We start from the raw sequence: 16,606 nt of genomic DNA, 5'->3' as shown, positions 1-16,606 counted from the left end.
TCGTGAGGTCGATAGGTCCACAGTGCCGACAGAACACCGGACTAGAAGTTATCCATCCTGAGCAGGGTGACTCAGCACTTCTTACATGCTGTGTGAGTGTCGGTATAGACAGTGTTAATCCGGAGTGACACCCCTTCCTCCTCCTCCTCCTCCTCCGTCCATATACACAGCACTGGGTCCTCTGCTCTCCATCTGACACCTCGGAGCACACTCTCTGCCGCGGACATGGCGCAGAGCTTTGTGGACGCTAAGCTGAGAGCCGGCAAAGTCACTGTGTTTGAGAAGGAGTCGTGTCCCTTCTGTGTCCGAGCAAAGACCATCATCCACAAGTACAAGTTCAAGAAAGATCGCCTGGAAATCATCAACATCGCCAATATGGAGAACGTGAGCAGCATCCAGGATTACCTGTGTCAGCTGAGCGGAGAGAGGACGGTGAGTACATACCGGACAGAGCACCGGGACTGGATCCAGATTACACCTTACAATCAATGTTACTGTCACCATACACTTTACAATCTTTCAGCTTTAGATTTACCAAAACGATGTGATATGTGGCCGTGCCTTAACCATCTGATCAGACCGAAACGTGTGCTACATAGTTGTTGATAGATCTGCAGGAGATTGTATGGTAAAGGTGGCCATACACTCTACAACCATCGCAAGACCTTAGTCTTGCGATGGTTGTAAAGGGATTAAAAAAACGTACGATCTGCCTATCTTGGACAGGCAGATCGCACTCTCGATCATCGCAAGCCCGCCCCCCTGAGGGGCGGGCTTCCGATGACCGCAATGCTGAACGGGCAGTGTGCGCGTGCGCACACCGGCCCGTTCAGCATTTATCTTCCGAGCACCGTTCTAACCAGCCGAGAATCGTACGATTCCCGGCTGGTTTTGGAACATGCTGGTTCGACAGAAGACGTGCGACCGTACAGTAGAAACGGTCGAACGTCTCCGTTCACACTGCTCGATTCTCGTACGAAAACCCGATCGCATACGATTATCGTACGATAATCGTGCAGTGTATGGGCACCTTTAGGCTGGCCATACACTAGTAGTTTTTTTTCTCGTTCAGCGTGGATGGGGGAATCCTATAGTAACCTGACAGCAGTAGGTGTGCAGCTATCAGAATACCTGAACAGTGACTGCAGCTGATTGGCTGAGCTTTTTCCATTGGCTTCTCAATGGGGAAAAAAAAAAAATCAGCATTTGTTGAAGGATTGCTCAGATTTCAGGTGAGTCAGCTTTTCATGCAATGTGTGGCCAGAAATGGTACCGTGTATGGTGAGCTGTAGATCCGGCTGCTGTCTTTCCTTCATGTGTATATCCAATGATCAGGACATCATCGGGGGCCATACAATGGAACATTTGTGACACTCTTCCGGTGTTATGGCCGCATTAGAAATCCCCGTGTGTCATGTTTACATTCTGCCTCCGTGGCTGTGACAAATTCATTGAAGAAACGCTGCCATATCGGTGACCAGTAAACGAGGTAAATAATGCTTCTTCCATGCTGGAGTAAATATAAGTATTGGTCTGAGACAATCCTGCAACGGATCTGCGTACACCTTACCGACTGTCACATGAATCGGGCACAGATTGCGCCATTTGTTGTACAGATGGGAGACAGATTTCTGATGAGTGTCTAGGAATTCCAGGGAATGTCACTAGGATACAACATGCAATCTAGCCTTGTACATAGACAGTGTATAGATGTCAGGACGCTGAGGAACATTCCAATGCTGCAGGGACGGGGAGACAGGCACGAGGGAGCACTTCGGTGAGTATCACTTTGTTATTATTGAACCTAGACAAAAACGAGCACTTGATCCTTGCAGTACTGGGGGGGTAGCCCCACTGCGAGGGTTACAATGTTTTCCTGGAGTTCTTCTGTAAAGGGGTAGGCTGATATGCAGCCAAGACATCTAAATGGTCCACTATGGAATGAATATTGAACTCCTGTATTGTTTTATTATACTTCTACAAGGTGCTGCGTGTCTGCTACGCCCAGTCCAGAACATGCACATTGCTGGAGACAAACCCGGTTCCCCAGCGCCCACTCAAAACTCTGACCGCCACTCCTGGCCCAATCAATGGCAGCAAGGGCATTCCCTGCCCTTTTGTGATGTATAGCTCCAGGGGGCGGGGGAAATGCGCGATGCGCCTCCCCACAACTGATTGGGCCAGGAGGGCAGTCATAGCTTTGAGTGGGTTTAGACTAACTCGGGCCAACTGGGTTCATATGAAGCCCAGGCTCATCATTGGTTCAAGCAATCATTCATTATGGAACGTTCCCATAGACTTTACATTGTACCCACAGTTTTCTCATAGCAACAAACACAATTTTTAAAGATCCTCAGCTGGCTTCAGTTGACACTTTAAGGCAGGGGTAGCCAAACTCCGGTCCTCCACTTGTGGTGAAACTACAAGTCCCATGATGTATCTCTCTATGGGAGTCATGTCTGTGGCTGTGAGAATCTTGCAATGCCTCCATGGGATTTGTAGTTCCACCACAGCTGGAGGGCCGGAGTTTGGCTACCCCTGCTTTAAGGGGTCTATTTATAAACTGTCCCCACAGCGAACAGCTCTGTGAACACAATTTGCAGCACATTGTGGCCACTAGATGGAGCCGAGGAACATAAGAATTTCCCTGTGCTCCTCAGCTCCATCTAGTGGCCATATTGTGCAGTAACGCTCATTCACAGAGCTGTTCGCTGTTAGAATGATTTATAAATGTTAGAACACGATAAAGGTGATGAATATTATTTGCGCAGTTAAAGTGACACTATACTCAGGAGTTAAATCTTAAAAATGTATTCAAGTACCATAACTCTTAACAAAAATGTATCCTATTTGTGTATCACTCGGCTGCAGATCATCAAATCATCTCTGAATTGGTGCGGGCACTGTCCTTACTTCTGGAGGGTGGCTACATTTATTCCCCATGGCCCCTGTGTGTTATAAAGTAGCCACCGCTCCAAGCTCGCTCCCGTGATAGACTACAATCATGGAACAAATTAGTAAACTAAACATAAGATTATAGTCCATCACAGGAGTGAGCTTGGAGTGGTGACTACTCTACAACACACACACAGGGACTATGGGGAACAAAAGTAGCCACCCTCCAGAAGGAAGGACAGTGTCCGCATGACTTCAGAGATGATTTGAAGCCGAGTAATACACAACTAAAATACATTTTTGATAGTAGTTAAGAGCCTGGGTCGCTATGGCATGTCAGGCTGCTGGCTTTCCCCAAGATCTGTATTGAGAAACTACCCTGTAAACTTCTGCATACCATCGTTGTCATGCAGAGCTGGAGCTGCCAGTAGAATCTTCAGCATCCCACACTTCCAGATTTTTTCACTTGTGTGTCCCTGCAGCTCTGAAGGGAAATGAATACAAATATGGAATAGGTATTCTAAATGTATTCTACAGTGTTGTACTGAGTTATTCTTTTGTATCTCAGTGACAGGGTCTCCATTGCAAGCATAAAAATAAATACATGACTCAGCGCCAGGCAAGTACATGCAGAGCTGTGTACGCAATGAGTTCGGTGGAAAGGTCAGCCGGCTAGTTGTGAAACGTTCATACATTTCCTCTTTCTGAGCAGAGGCAAAAGCTGAGTGCTATTTACACCCCTCACCTGCGATAACTTGTGTACCCCTGTATTGCAGACAGAGTGCACCGAGTACACGTGGTGGCGGTATCCTTTATCATGGCCACATTCATTACCAGTTCATACCACTAAGCATATAATGTAAACTGCACAGTGCATTCCGGCCCAATCGGGCCGGAACGCACTGTGTCTGGTGTAAACGAGCCCTAAAAGTGATTAAAGTCTACATTTTGTTTTACTATTTCTACTGGAGATGTGAGCACTTACCTTCTGTGCCACTTCCCAATGTGCAGACGTCCTTCTTTCCTCCTGAATAATGTGGAAACCACAGGTCTGGCCTCCCTTTCCTATGTAAGGCTGGGCACACACCTTACAACCATCGCAAGACTTTTATCTTGCGATGGTTGTAAGGTACTTAAAAAAACGTACGATCTGCCTATGTTGCATAGGCAGATCGTACTTGCGATGATCGCAAGCCACGCCCCCTGAGGGGCGGGCTTCCGATGACCGCAATGCCGAACGGGCAGTGTGCACTTGCGCACACCGGCCCGTACGGCTTTTATCGTACGAACATGCTACAGACCCGCCGAACATCGTACGATGCTTGGCGGGTTTCCGAACATGTCCGTAAGTTCAAAGTCGTGCGACCTTACAGTAGTAGAGGTTGCACGGCTTCCACACACCTTACGATAATCGTACGATCGCGGGATTTCCCACGATTATCGTAAGGTGTGTGGGGACCTTAAGGGTGGCTCCTTCCTAATGGCTGTCCTCAATCTCAATACAAATTCGCAAACATGAGATTGTAGTCTATCACAGGAGTGAGCTTGGAGTGGTGGCTAATTTACAACACACACAGGGACCATGGGGAACAAAAGTAGCCCCCCTCCAGAGGGAAGGATGGTGTCAGCACCAATTCAGAGATGATTTGAGTGATACACAAATAAGATACATTTTTGTTAATAATTAAGGTCCTTGAATGTATTTTTAAGATTTTTAGTTTAGTGTCACTTTAAGTCTGTGGATGACAGTGCTGCAGATAAGTATCAGAGATAAATCTGTGTGTGTGTTTTAATTTCAAGTCTGGATTCACACTTTTCTGTGTGGTAATGCACTTGCGAAGGTGTGACTGGACCCTTCCACACTAATGTACATCGCATAGATGTGAACCAACCACATAGGAAATAATAATGACATTTCCACTTGTAATGGATCGTGCAAAAGCCTTGCTGCATAAAAAAAGTGTGAGGAGTCCCTAAAAGCGCCAAAGCAGCACGAGTTCAACGATGATGTATATCGGTAAACTGGTATAGCAGCTTGTCGTACACTTATGACTTTTGTGTTCCTGTGGAGCGTCTATAATCACCGCTGTAACCCTGAGCTACCCAGTGCAGTTCATTTACTGAGAAACCAGCACACAATGCCTCTCCAGACACTGGGAGCGATGCCTGGAATCTCTGCTGCCAGGAAACGTCTGCCGTCCCAGGGTGCTCATCCAGAAGAAAATGATGAGTAAGATGCATATTTGTTTTTGCACTTAAAAAGAATTGTTGCAAAGAAATGCAGTTGTAGCAGATCGAGGAGCCAATTTGGGTCCGAGCCCATTTCCTGGAACTGTAAGGCTCTCCTCCAACTTTTACATTAGACGTGTGCGAGCTCTAAGGATCCCCCATTATATTCCTGTGATTGGGGGGTTGTGCTGTTTACTATGTTACCTGAGCGGACATGATTGCCTCTATAGAAGTAGAGCATATGACGGCTTCCCTGGGGCTGGGGGAAAGAACAATGAGGCACTATAGAGAGCTGGCTGCACTTTGGTAACATAATAATGTATTCTTAGATGGAACTAGTAATCTGCTCTGCTATACACTCGTACTGCATGGGGAATGCTCATTCTTCTCACCACTTGTATGTCTGAGTCTCAGGCGGGGAGAATGTCACAGGTGAATCTTATTAGCTCAGTATAGGAAATTAATGTTTAACATTCACACATCATTTATATCCCAGATCACACCCCGCCAAGAATAACACAAATGGCTTAATTTTCCTTTCCCCCAGACCTCCGGCTTTTCTCAGGAAGTCAGACCCCTTTAGTATTACTCATTGGATAAATATTCTTAAAGCCCAACTACAGCCAAAAGCTTTTCTGTTTTAGAGGAAGCTGGGAAAATGTATAGTAGTATTACACTCTCAATTCTTTTTTTTCAATAATGAATCCAGATTAAATAAATATACATGGCCCAGCAAAGTATTTCGTTACATGTTTGCCCAAACACTTAGTCATCATGTTTCCAAACGGCTCCAACTCTCTCAGCTCTGCTTACCTGAACCCGCTGTCTAGTACAAGATCACAAGGGACAGAGCAGTCTCCAGCAGCTGTCCATCTACTAGCTTGAAGAAGGGAGGAGACAGGAACGGGGGTGTGTGTGGGGGTTGGTGGCTTAGCTCACTGTGCCTGTGTGTTTGTGGGGACACACACGACTCACTAGCACACACAAGGGTGGCTCCATAGGGCCCTGGTAAAAAGGAGCCACCCTCCAGATGTCCTCAGTCTTATAGCCATTCCTCCCGTTTGCTCTGAGCCCAGGCAGTCATATGCACACCCCAACCTGTGATTCGGCAGTGTAAGGGGAAGCAGCAGTCAGTGATAGCTCATCTCTCTACCACTCTGCTTTCTCCTATCAACATGCTTCAGGTGAGCACATAAACTGTTTGGCATCTTGTACTGCTTCTTACTTTTACACTACAGCCCTGCTGTACAGGGGCTGCATGAGGCTGATGGCAGGCCAAGTTCACGTACTTATGCACCTTGTATTTAAAGAAATGCATTTAATGGTGTATGATTGAATATGGGAAATGTAGACTTTTTTTTTTTACACTACAAACCAACAAATGCCTTGTTTTCTTTACTTTTCAGGTACCTCGAATATTTATTGAGAAGGAATGCATTGGTGGTTGTTCTGATCTCGTACCTCTGGACAGCAGTGGCGAGCTGGAGAAAAGGCTGATAGGTATTGGAGCCCTAGAACAGTGATCTGTAAGTATGACCGCCTGGGGCCACATCTAAGACATGGTAGCTGTGGCCTAGTATAGAAGAGTATACAATGATATTGTTTCTTCATTCACCCTGCAGGCTAACAAAGAATATTATAACAGATTCTTCTTTCCATGCTAAGCGGCAGGAATCCCTCGCTGTTTATATTGTACTCTGACAGCGGCCAGTAGCTGATTGGCTGCAAGCACTGTGTGGCCGAAGATTTTCCAGCATGTTCCTTCAGCAAAACAGATCTAATGATCGACTTCTGCCCAGGGAATAGGTTCACAGACGGAGTGAATTTTGGCCAAGGGGGAGACCGGATGGATGTGGCACTTGGGTGAATATAACTTTGTTATATTTGCACCTACACAGAAATGCGCACTTAACCTTTGCAGTGCTGGGGTAGCCTCACTGCAAGGGTTAAGAACATTTTTAAGGTGCTCAAGTAGTTAAAAGGGGAACTGAAGTCTGGAGAAAAAAAAGTAGAGCAAAGGACTAGTCACCAATATTGCCTGTGGTCTCCCTGCAGCTGATCTTTCCTAATTACGGACTTACCATGCCTTATTCTCTGTAGGGAGGCCGCCATCTTGGTAGAGGCAGGGCTATGCTTCCTCATGTCAGAGCCTCCAACAAGGAGAACAGTGAGCAGCACAATAGCGGCATCACCAAATCTCACTCCAGATCTCCTGAGACCAGCAGTCAATGTCAGCAGTGCCTGTGCCCGGGAGTGAAACATTTTCTCCCGGAAAGGTTTACTCTGCTTGATCGAGCAGAGCAAACCTTTCCTTGCTGTTTTTTTTTTCTGTCATCGGAGCCGCTGGCAGTCAGAAAAAAAAACAGCATAGGAATAATAGCTAGATTGCTATTGGTTATTTTACTTTGCAATAGCAAACTAGCTATTATACCCGCCCACTGCTGCTGTCAATCAGCAGAGGGGGACCTGAAGTTTTCCATCAGGTCCTCTTATAGTGATTGACAGCAGCAGAGGGCGGGTGCAATAGCTAGTTTGCTATTGCAAAGTAAAATAGCCAATAGCAATCTAGCTATTGATTCCTATGCTGTTTTTTGTTTTTGTATTCTGACGGCAGCAGCTGCAGATAGCACAGGAAGCAATAGCTTCTTTGCTATCTGCCATCATTTCAGGGGGGTGCTCTCCCCCCGCGCTTCCTTCAGGTTGGAATCCCTGTGATGGCGATGTTCTATCAAAGTTTGTGACTATGTTAGAATGTGTGACCGGTAACGCGGTCACACGTTTTAATGTAATCCCGCCCAGTTATTTGGCGGTGGAATGTGTGACCGCCAATAGGTCAAGCATTCCAACGCTTTCTCAGCTGTTCCAGGGCAGATCGGCATCACAAATTGTATGTTCAGAAGACTTGATCTGGAACAGCTGATCAGTCCTGAAATGTCACTTCTATCTGACTTTGAGTACTGTGGAATTTGAGATCGCAGTCACAAAGTCGGAATAGAAGTGACATTTCAGGACCGATCAGCTGTTCCAGGGCAGATAAGGTCTTCTGAACATACGATTTGCGATGCCGATCTGCCCTGGAACAGCTGAGAAAGCGTTGGAATGCTTGACCTATTGGCGGTCACACATTCCACCGCCAAAATACTGGGCGGGATTACGTTAAAATGTGTGACCACGCGACCGGTCACACATTCTAACGTAGTCCCAAACTTTGATAGAACAGAGGCACTGTATGTATTCATTTAATCAGAGAAATAGATTATAATAGGGAATGTTCCCCATTATAATCCACTTGTCTAATTTAAATGAAATAAAAGCACACAACCCTCGCTCTTCAAAGGGATCAGGGATTCCCATCGCATGCAGAAAATAACAGAGCGCCGCTTCCATGTGTAACATTCCTTTATTAGGTATACATACTCACAAGAATTGAGTTACAGAACGAACGTCTTAATCTACCACACTGTCGGTCAAGGGAAGTATTCTGCCCTGACTAGATAACACAGCAGTCACATCAAAGATTCCCCGGCTGCTGTAAGCTTGGTTTACGCATTTCAGGGGCGCGCCCCCTTCCTCGGAACCATGGGTACGATGTTCTGTAACTCAGTTCTTGTGAGTATGTATACCTGGTTTTATTTACCTAATAAATGCGTTTTACACTTGGATGCGGCACTCTGTTTTATGTATTGCAAACCACGAATGCTTGTTTTTATGCAAAGGTCTGCTAGAAATACAGTATGTGGGGGTCTATAGCGGTGTGCAGAGGGTTCATTAAGAATGTGTGTGTTGTAATACGTACCTATCCTTATCCTGCAGGAAATCTGAATCTGTAATCACAGTATGACAATGAAAGGCAATTTCTTGTATTGTGGTTACACTGCGTTCCGTTGCTGTTTGGTTATGCTATCATGTATGAAATATACACAACAGGAGATCAGAACCTGTGTGTGAACAAGCAGTTCCTGTGAAATCTGATTAATAATGCTGGCTGTGTGATGCGGCTAAACCATTCACAGACCGTTTTATCATGTGTACCTAGGCAGAGAGTCACAGACACATTCACACTAATGGAGATTTTTTTTATCTGCTTTTATAGTGCTGAGCACATTCACTCGCTAGGCTAGCAGGTCTTCTAAGGCATCGTAAATTTCCTAGCGTATCACAGACACCTGAGAGGATGACTGAAGGGAAGGCAGTTTTAAGGTGGCTATACACTTCAAAGAACAACTACTGGAAAACATTTTGGTAAGCCTTGCAGTGGTGCTACCCCTGCACTGCAAGTGTTGACTGCTTGTTTTTGTCTAGGGACTAAAATAAAAAAGTTATACTCACCCGAACCTCTGAGATGGCGGATTGTCACAGTGCCCCCTCCAGCCTGTCTCCTCCGCCCAGCCATGGTATGTCCCTCAGTGTCCTCCCATCCTATACGTGTATAGTGGTATACCAATGTGTCCCACTGCACTCCTTACAGCATTATGAACCAGTAGCAATGGTGGTGCTTGGAATGATCATCACAGATGGCGCCGTGCAGATCAGTCAGTAGAAAACGAAGATCACCATCACTTGGCCTGATGAAGGGACCCTGCGTGGCCCCCAGAAACGCTGGCTATGTGATATCTGTGACGATGTGTTTGATTAAATGAACATCATTCTCTGAGTGCTGGTGATCTTTGTTTTCTACTGTACGTGTATAGAATGTGATGACTCGGGGACCTTCGACTGCTGCAGCAGAGGAGGAGAGACACTGGAAGGACCGGTCTAACAAGCCGGCTTGGCGTTTCAGGTGAGAATAACCTTTTTTTTTATTTCGGTCCCTAGATGGAAATGAGCAGTTAACCTTTGCAATGCTGAGGTAGCCCCACTGCAAGGGTTAATAACAACATTTTCCAGGAGTTCTTCTTTAAGGTTTTTCTCTTTCAGCTCATGGTGCAAAAATCACTTCCTTCCCCATCCACCCTAAAGAGCGTGGATAGAAGAATCTCCCGTGCCGGCTGTCAGAATACCCCCAACAGAGACTGCAGCAAATGCTGTTCAATTTTTCACCCGGGGTCCTTCATCAATAGTTGGTTGAAAAATTGACTTTGGTGGAGTCGGGGGTTTCGGCAGGGACACCCACCGATGGAATCCGGTCTGTTCAGCAGGAAATGTAATTCAATCAGCGTCTGGCCAGCTGTATGTCTTGACATTTCAACATATGGGAAGGAGGGGACAGTTTCCCAACTTTACAGTATCCTGCAGGAGGATTTCGCAATGGCCAGATTGCCTGGAAAGCCCCCTTTAACCACTTCAGTACCGAATGTTAAACCCCCTTCATTACCAGGTCATTTTTCAGTGCTGTGAAAAGTTTGGCTGATAATTGCTCTGTCACATAACACGGTAACCGAACAATCCAACAACGAATACGTTATTGATTTTGATATCTTTAGAGCAGAATTCCAGCCAAAACTAACAAGAAAAAACGAATGGCCCATTTAAAAGCTGATAAACTGCCTGTGCTGCAATATTCAGCTCCAGCCCTGAGATTTTCAATGTAGTACTTTTTTCCTGCTGATGTCTGATGGGAAAACATCATTCAATCCACTTCCTGAGCACAGCCCCGGCCTAGCTCCAGCCTGTGACTGAGCAGTGACTGACAGAAGAACAAGCACAGTGATGGGCTCATCTCTCTGCTTTCTCTTCCTATCGGAATGCTCCTTGTCAGCACATTAACTATTTGCCTCCATGTGCTGCTTCTTCCTCTAACATGCCAGCTCTGTTACGCAGGGACTGCTACCAAGACAGAGTCAAGTGCTTACACTGCCAGCATTTAAATAATAGATATAATGAAGTATTTATAAATAGAGAGCTGCATTAACGTAGATGGAAAGGCAATGCATACCAAAGGTCCCAGATGGTCCTCCTATCATTTAATTCTCTGTATTGTTTGTTTAATATTAATACCCATTCCAGTACCCTTTTTTTAAGGACCCGCCTTCCTGCTTAGTCGAGAAGCCGGCTCCATGTTTGGCTGGGATTTCAGCTCCCTGGCCAATCAGCATCAAGCCGGCCAAACAGCATGGAAGCCGGCTTCCCAGGCAATCAAGAAGCCGGGCAGCGGGTAATGACATGCTACCCACCTTCCTGATTGCCCCTCAAGCCGGCTCCATGCTACTGGCGAGTACCGAAATATAACTATCAGTACTTGTACTCGATACTGAAAAAACTGGTATCGGTGCATCCCTATTTTTATTGCTACCAACTACGACCGCTACTCCTGTCTCAAGTCTCTGCACAGTAGCAGAAGGTGGAGCTTTTTTTGCTGACTGACTATACCTCATCCTCCATTTCTCTAGTTTTCTCTGACCGCTACAGAAAGACAATGTGAGGGAGGGAGCTCCGTGCAGTGCCGGAGCTCGGTGCAAAGGAAGGAATTGGCCGAAGCACACAGGGCTTCTGCATATCGAATTATCATTATACATGATTTATACGTATAGCACCAACATGGCTTTAGAAAATGGAGGGAGTACAGTTCTGAAACAATACTAGAGGGTTAGGAGACCTTCAATCAAATAATCTAATTAAAAGGCTCAGCTTCTGGGTACTGGCAGCAAGGCAGCTGAATAGCATTGTAGGTAGTGCCCAAGAAATGGTGCAAACAATAGGGGAAGGGCAGGATCAACAAGTGATATCTTTAGTGAACATTGGAGTAAAAACGGATGCTGCACATCAATCTGCATATGAGTGGATGTTTGCCAACCTGGGATAAACCTAGATAAACCTATTGGTGTATGGCCAGCCGAAAGTACTGACCTATAAACATTAATGGTCCTGTGATAAGAAGTTTAAGATTTGGGCCACACTAGCTTGAAGGGGATTCAAATCCTTTTCCAAGCACCAATTATCCTAAAATTTCCAGGCTGATCTGTAACACGATCTGGTACCTGGAGCCCAAGCCTCTGACAAGATGTTTTTAGCTGAGTTTGAAAGTTCCTGATCACATGACCATTAACCGGAAATCAAAGAAGCCATCAGAGTCAACTGCCCTCTTATCACTAGTGGATGAGGGTTTCCTTCCGGATCGAATAACCCTGCTGGCCAGAATTGGAGGAAGGCATCCTATGCAGACGCTTCTGGAGCCGGTCTCCATCTGAAAAAGGTTGGAAGCTGCCGATTGAGGCGTGTGGCAAAGATTTCTGTAGCGACCCACATAAATCCCCTCCAGTAATTCTAGACAATTAATGAGAGGACAATAAGCTGACAATACGTGCTAGCATCCTGATCGAAACCAGATGTTTCCTGGGTATTTGATCTCCTTCTTGACAAGTGTGATCTTTCTTTGTGGCAGATTCAGGTGGTTACCTGGCATTTCACCAGAAATTCTCACTCTTGAACTGGAGTGAGGATGGATTTATCCTTGTTTACGACTAAACCAAGATCGGTAAGAAGGGACAATGTCCATCTCAAATGTACTTGAATGGTAACCAGTTCCTGTGCCATATTAAGGATATCATCCAAATAAATGATGAGACAGACTTCTCTTCTTCAGAGAAGAGAAACGACAGGTTTCAACAGTTTGGAAAAAACACAGTGGCGCTGATGCCAGACCAAAAGGAAGGCAAGTAAATTGCCATTGGTGGCCTTTCAAACGGGATTTAAAGTGACCTTAAACCCTCAGATTTTTAACATAAAACAATACTGTAATGTGTGCCTTACTGTAATCCATGGTTGTTTCCCTTCTCTTTGCTGCTCTTCCTTTTTAAATCTGTATCTGTTCTCATGCTGGGCAGAACTTCTGTTTTGCAGCAGACTGCCTTGTCTCAGGAATGGATACACGGTGTCTGTGTATAGGTTTGTATAGGCTTGTAACCTGAGCCAGCACTACAGGAAGCGGCCCTGAGCTGAAAAGGGAAGTTCTCCCCAAGCATGAGAAGACATGAGAATTTAAAAGGAAGAGCAGCAAAGAGAAGGGAAGCAACCATGGATTACAGTAAGGCACACATTACAGTATTGGTTTATGTTAAAAAATCTGAGGGTTTAATGTCACTTTAAGGAACATCTGATGTGTTAAATTAATGGGCCCAGTTAAGTTAGATCTATCTTACAAATCAATCGTTTATGATCAACAGGTCTTTCAGGTAATGAACGCCTTCAATCTTGAAATGTTGGCGTAGTACACATTTGTTCAAGGGTTTCAAATTGATGGGACGGTAACCTGCATCTTTTTTTTTTTTTTTACCAGAAATAGATTGCGGATAAACCCCGGAGTGTCCCATGGAACCTCTATGATAGCTCCTTCTTGCAAAAGATTTGTAATTTCTGTCTCTATTAAAAACTGACTCTGAGTGTTGAAAGTCATGGTGCATGGATATTGATTTAATCCGGGAGGAGAATTAAACTCTATTTTGTAACCGCTTACAGTTCCCAAATGTAAAATCTGCCCCCTTGCTTTACAGGGGAAGAAAATGGGAATGTAATGTATTACCTGATACGGGTCTGGACCGTCTGTTGCCTCTGTGGTGCTTCACTCTCCAGCGTCTTCCTCGGCGTGGGAAAAAAAAAGGAGAGGGTTGTCATGGGTCCCATGATGAAGGCTGGGGTTGAAAAGGACACTTGAGCTGACTGAGAAAACAGCCCCAACCTTTGCTATCCCCTGCAAAAACCTTAGGGTTATAATCCTTATTTAAGGATGTACGTTCCTTGATCAAAGAGGAAAACACTCCAACATATTTGATTACTTCCTTGAGAAATGATTCCTCAAATAATTTACCCTCGGCCGATGGGCCTGGTTAATTACAGGCAATATTAGAAAGTTGGGGATCAATCTTCATTAGGACGCCTCTGTGCCTCTCACTTGTAAGCGCCACATTGGCATTTTCCAAAAAACATATGGCCCTCTGAATCCATCCTCGCAAAACCTTTGTACCCACAAGTGTATTGGATTGAATTGCTAATGGACCCACTATATCTAATAGTTTATCCTGACATGCCCCTAGAGACTTATCTTAACCCTTAAGAGGGTTTTTGAATGAACTGTGAAATTGTATCGTCCAAATCTAGAGTAGCTGCCACATCATGAGCAAGGGTGGGTCTAGGGCATTCGGCCCTCATTTTATTCCTGGCCGAATGTTTGAGGTTTTCTAATCCAGAGTTCTAAGTACTTAGCCACGTGAGAAATAGGGAACCACTCAGAGGATCTGGGATGCTTGATATTATCTGGACTGAAAATAGATTTCCCTTTACCTTTTATTGTCCTTGAACAACTCAATATCACCTTTTAGAATCTTCCTCAGAAATTACTTTAGAAAGCACCTCTGAACTATACTGGGTGCTAGAGAAAGTATCAAATTAATCTGGTTTCCTTCTCCTGATTATTTTCTGAACCCGACTAATATCCCTGCGAGCAAAGGTTCCAAATTGTGGCTTTTCAGCATACTTTCCAGTCAAACATTCCTCCTCTCTCTCTCCTTAGGGTCAACCCCTTTACGTTTTATCAAATGAGGGGAATGATCGGAAACAAGTGTCCTTTTCTGGGTGGCTTTACCAGTCTTCTTCCAGCCTTTATTGAATTCCCCATCTAAGTCCTCAGCAGACCAAAAAATATCAGACGCCCTCTCACTCCTAATCTCCTGAGTGTGTGACATGGCGAGAGAAATAGATTTAGTAGTATTCTCTTGTATAACTGCCATGGCAGATTTCATAGCCTTGGAAACAGTCCTGCTGACAGTCTCATCCATCATGGCATGCAATTGTTCCTCACCAAAAGTTTCTCCTCTTCTCTCTCTCTCTCTCCCTCTCTCTCTCTCTCTCTCTCTCTCTCAATATTGGGACCCACTGAGGCCATAATGTGAAGTATAAAAGCAAACCAAACAGGGGAAAATCCACCAACACTGACGAAACGAGTACACTGCTCAGTAGTAATGTCACAGCCGAGTCAGTCAGGTGTATACTGAGGGAAATGAAAAATCGCACGTGTGTGACATCACTGCACAAAAGGCACTCAAAAGCGCAGCCAATGGATATAACGAACGACCATAGGAGACATCTGAAAGTATGCGTAAAAGGGAATACAACCGCCAGGTACCACATATAGCAGGGGGCGGTGGAAAGGGTAGAAGATGTGAAGGGAGAAAAACACTAACAGAAAAATATATGCATATATCCTTCAAACTGAAGCTATAAACCCTTTGCGTGTGTTGAAAAACATCATGGGGTGGATTTACCAAAACTGGAGCAGACAGAATCTGGTGCAGTTGCACATGGATACCAATCAGGAAAGTTATGCAGTCGCACAAAAACCAAGATCTAAAATGCAACCCACAGGTGAGAGCACACCAAAATAAAACAGTACAGTAAATAAATTGATTGACAAGGAATGAAAAGGCCCAACCCCATACCAAGGTATTTCACTGCCATGTTTAGGCTTAAGGGAGCATGGTGGGATTTAATAAATACGGATGTATTTTTCGCTGTTTTTTTTTAGCTACAAGAACCACAGGACACCACATATTCCAGGACTGTTTATTAAATCTGAACTGGTCTGCATTTGTAGATATTTCTGTTTACTAAACATTGTATAAAAAGTATTAACAGGTGATTAAAAACATGACTGAATTGTAGAAAGAAGTATTTTAGGGAAGTCGTTAGTGTTAAAAACCAGGCACAGCTGAAGAGCTAAAAAATTCAGGGACACATTTGGGACATCGCAGGCTCCACACCATGACCTGCATTTTATGAATGGCTTGTAAAATCAGGCACATTGTGGAGAAAGCACTGCTGTGTCCATTGATGTCCCCTATCTGTTATGAATGGACCCCAAAGTCACCAGTTCACTTACCAACAGCTAACAAAATTGGATTACACTTTAAATGTATACAGTATAGTAGAAGCAGATGCTTAACCTCTAAGGCTGGAATCGCACCTTTGTGCTGCGTCAATTTTGAATGGCATCCCAACAGACCTGCCTTTTAGCACACCACAAATAAATATGCTGTCCTGATGCAATGCATGGTAACAAATCACAAGGGTCTGAATCCAGCTTTACTCTAAAGGGACCTGTGAGGAAGGAAACAAGGAAGATGCCTTTGCTACCTTGTCTTTGATGATGGCTCCAAGGTTCTAATCCCCATCATTCCTTCACCAGCTGGGGTATCACTAACCTACAACAAGCATATTGTACTTGCTCCAGGTTTGTTCCTCAATACACAGTGAAAAAAGGATAAGGATGATAGTCCTAGGGCTTGCACTTTAAAAAATTAATCCGCATTGGCAGCTGCTATGTTTGTCCTATCAGGTTCTTCTATTTTGATACATTCTTTTAAAACCGGTATGAGTTGTGTTATATTTGTCACAACAGTTATTTTGTGCCTCTGATAATTTGGCTGTATTGCTCATTTGTGCGGGAAGTGTATGGTATGAAAAAGCTTTAAACATAACAATTTCTATATACTCAAAACTGTCATTTTTTCCATTTCACAGACATATGTACGAGCAGAAAGAAAACTTCTAG

At 44.7% G+C, this 16,606-nt stretch overlaps 1 protein-coding gene across 1 annotated transcript; it reads left to right on the top strand.

The window, feature by feature from the left end:
• The first annotated feature begins 197 nt into the window (after nucleotides 1-197).
• On the top strand, nucleotides 198-16,606 carry GLRX (glutaredoxin). Its single transcript, XM_018560527.1, has 3 exons — nucleotides 198-432; nucleotides 6,531-6,650; nucleotides 16,576-16,606. The coding sequence occupies exons 1-2, from the start codon at nucleotides 226-228 to the stop codon at nucleotides 6,645-6,647; spliced, it is 324 nt and encodes a 107-aa protein (XP_018416029.1). The 5' UTR covers nucleotides 198-225; the 3' UTR covers nucleotides 6,648-6,650; nucleotides 16,576-16,606.

The sequence above is a fragment of the Nanorana parkeri genome, unplaced genomic scaffold (assembly GCF_000935625.1).
Source record: "Nanorana parkeri isolate BGI_ZX_2015 unplaced genomic scaffold, ASM93562v1 scaffold462, whole genome shotgun sequence".
In the NCBI taxonomy this organism is placed as follows: Eukaryota; Metazoa; Chordata; class Amphibia; order Anura; family Dicroglossidae; genus Nanorana; species Nanorana parkeri.
This window is presented reverse-complemented; position numbering and strand designations above follow the sequence as displayed.

What these genes read in the sequence shown, in the direction of transcription:
- GLRX (XM_018560527.1), top strand. Translation starts at nt 226, where the DNA reads ATGGCGCAGAGCTTTGTGGACGCTAAGCTGAGAGCCGGCAAAGTCACT. An exon ending in AGCTGAGCGGAGAGAGGACG is followed by an intron (nt 433 to 6,530) that starts GTGAGTACATAC and finishes TTTACTTTTCAG; the next exon opens with GTACCTCGAATATTTATTGA.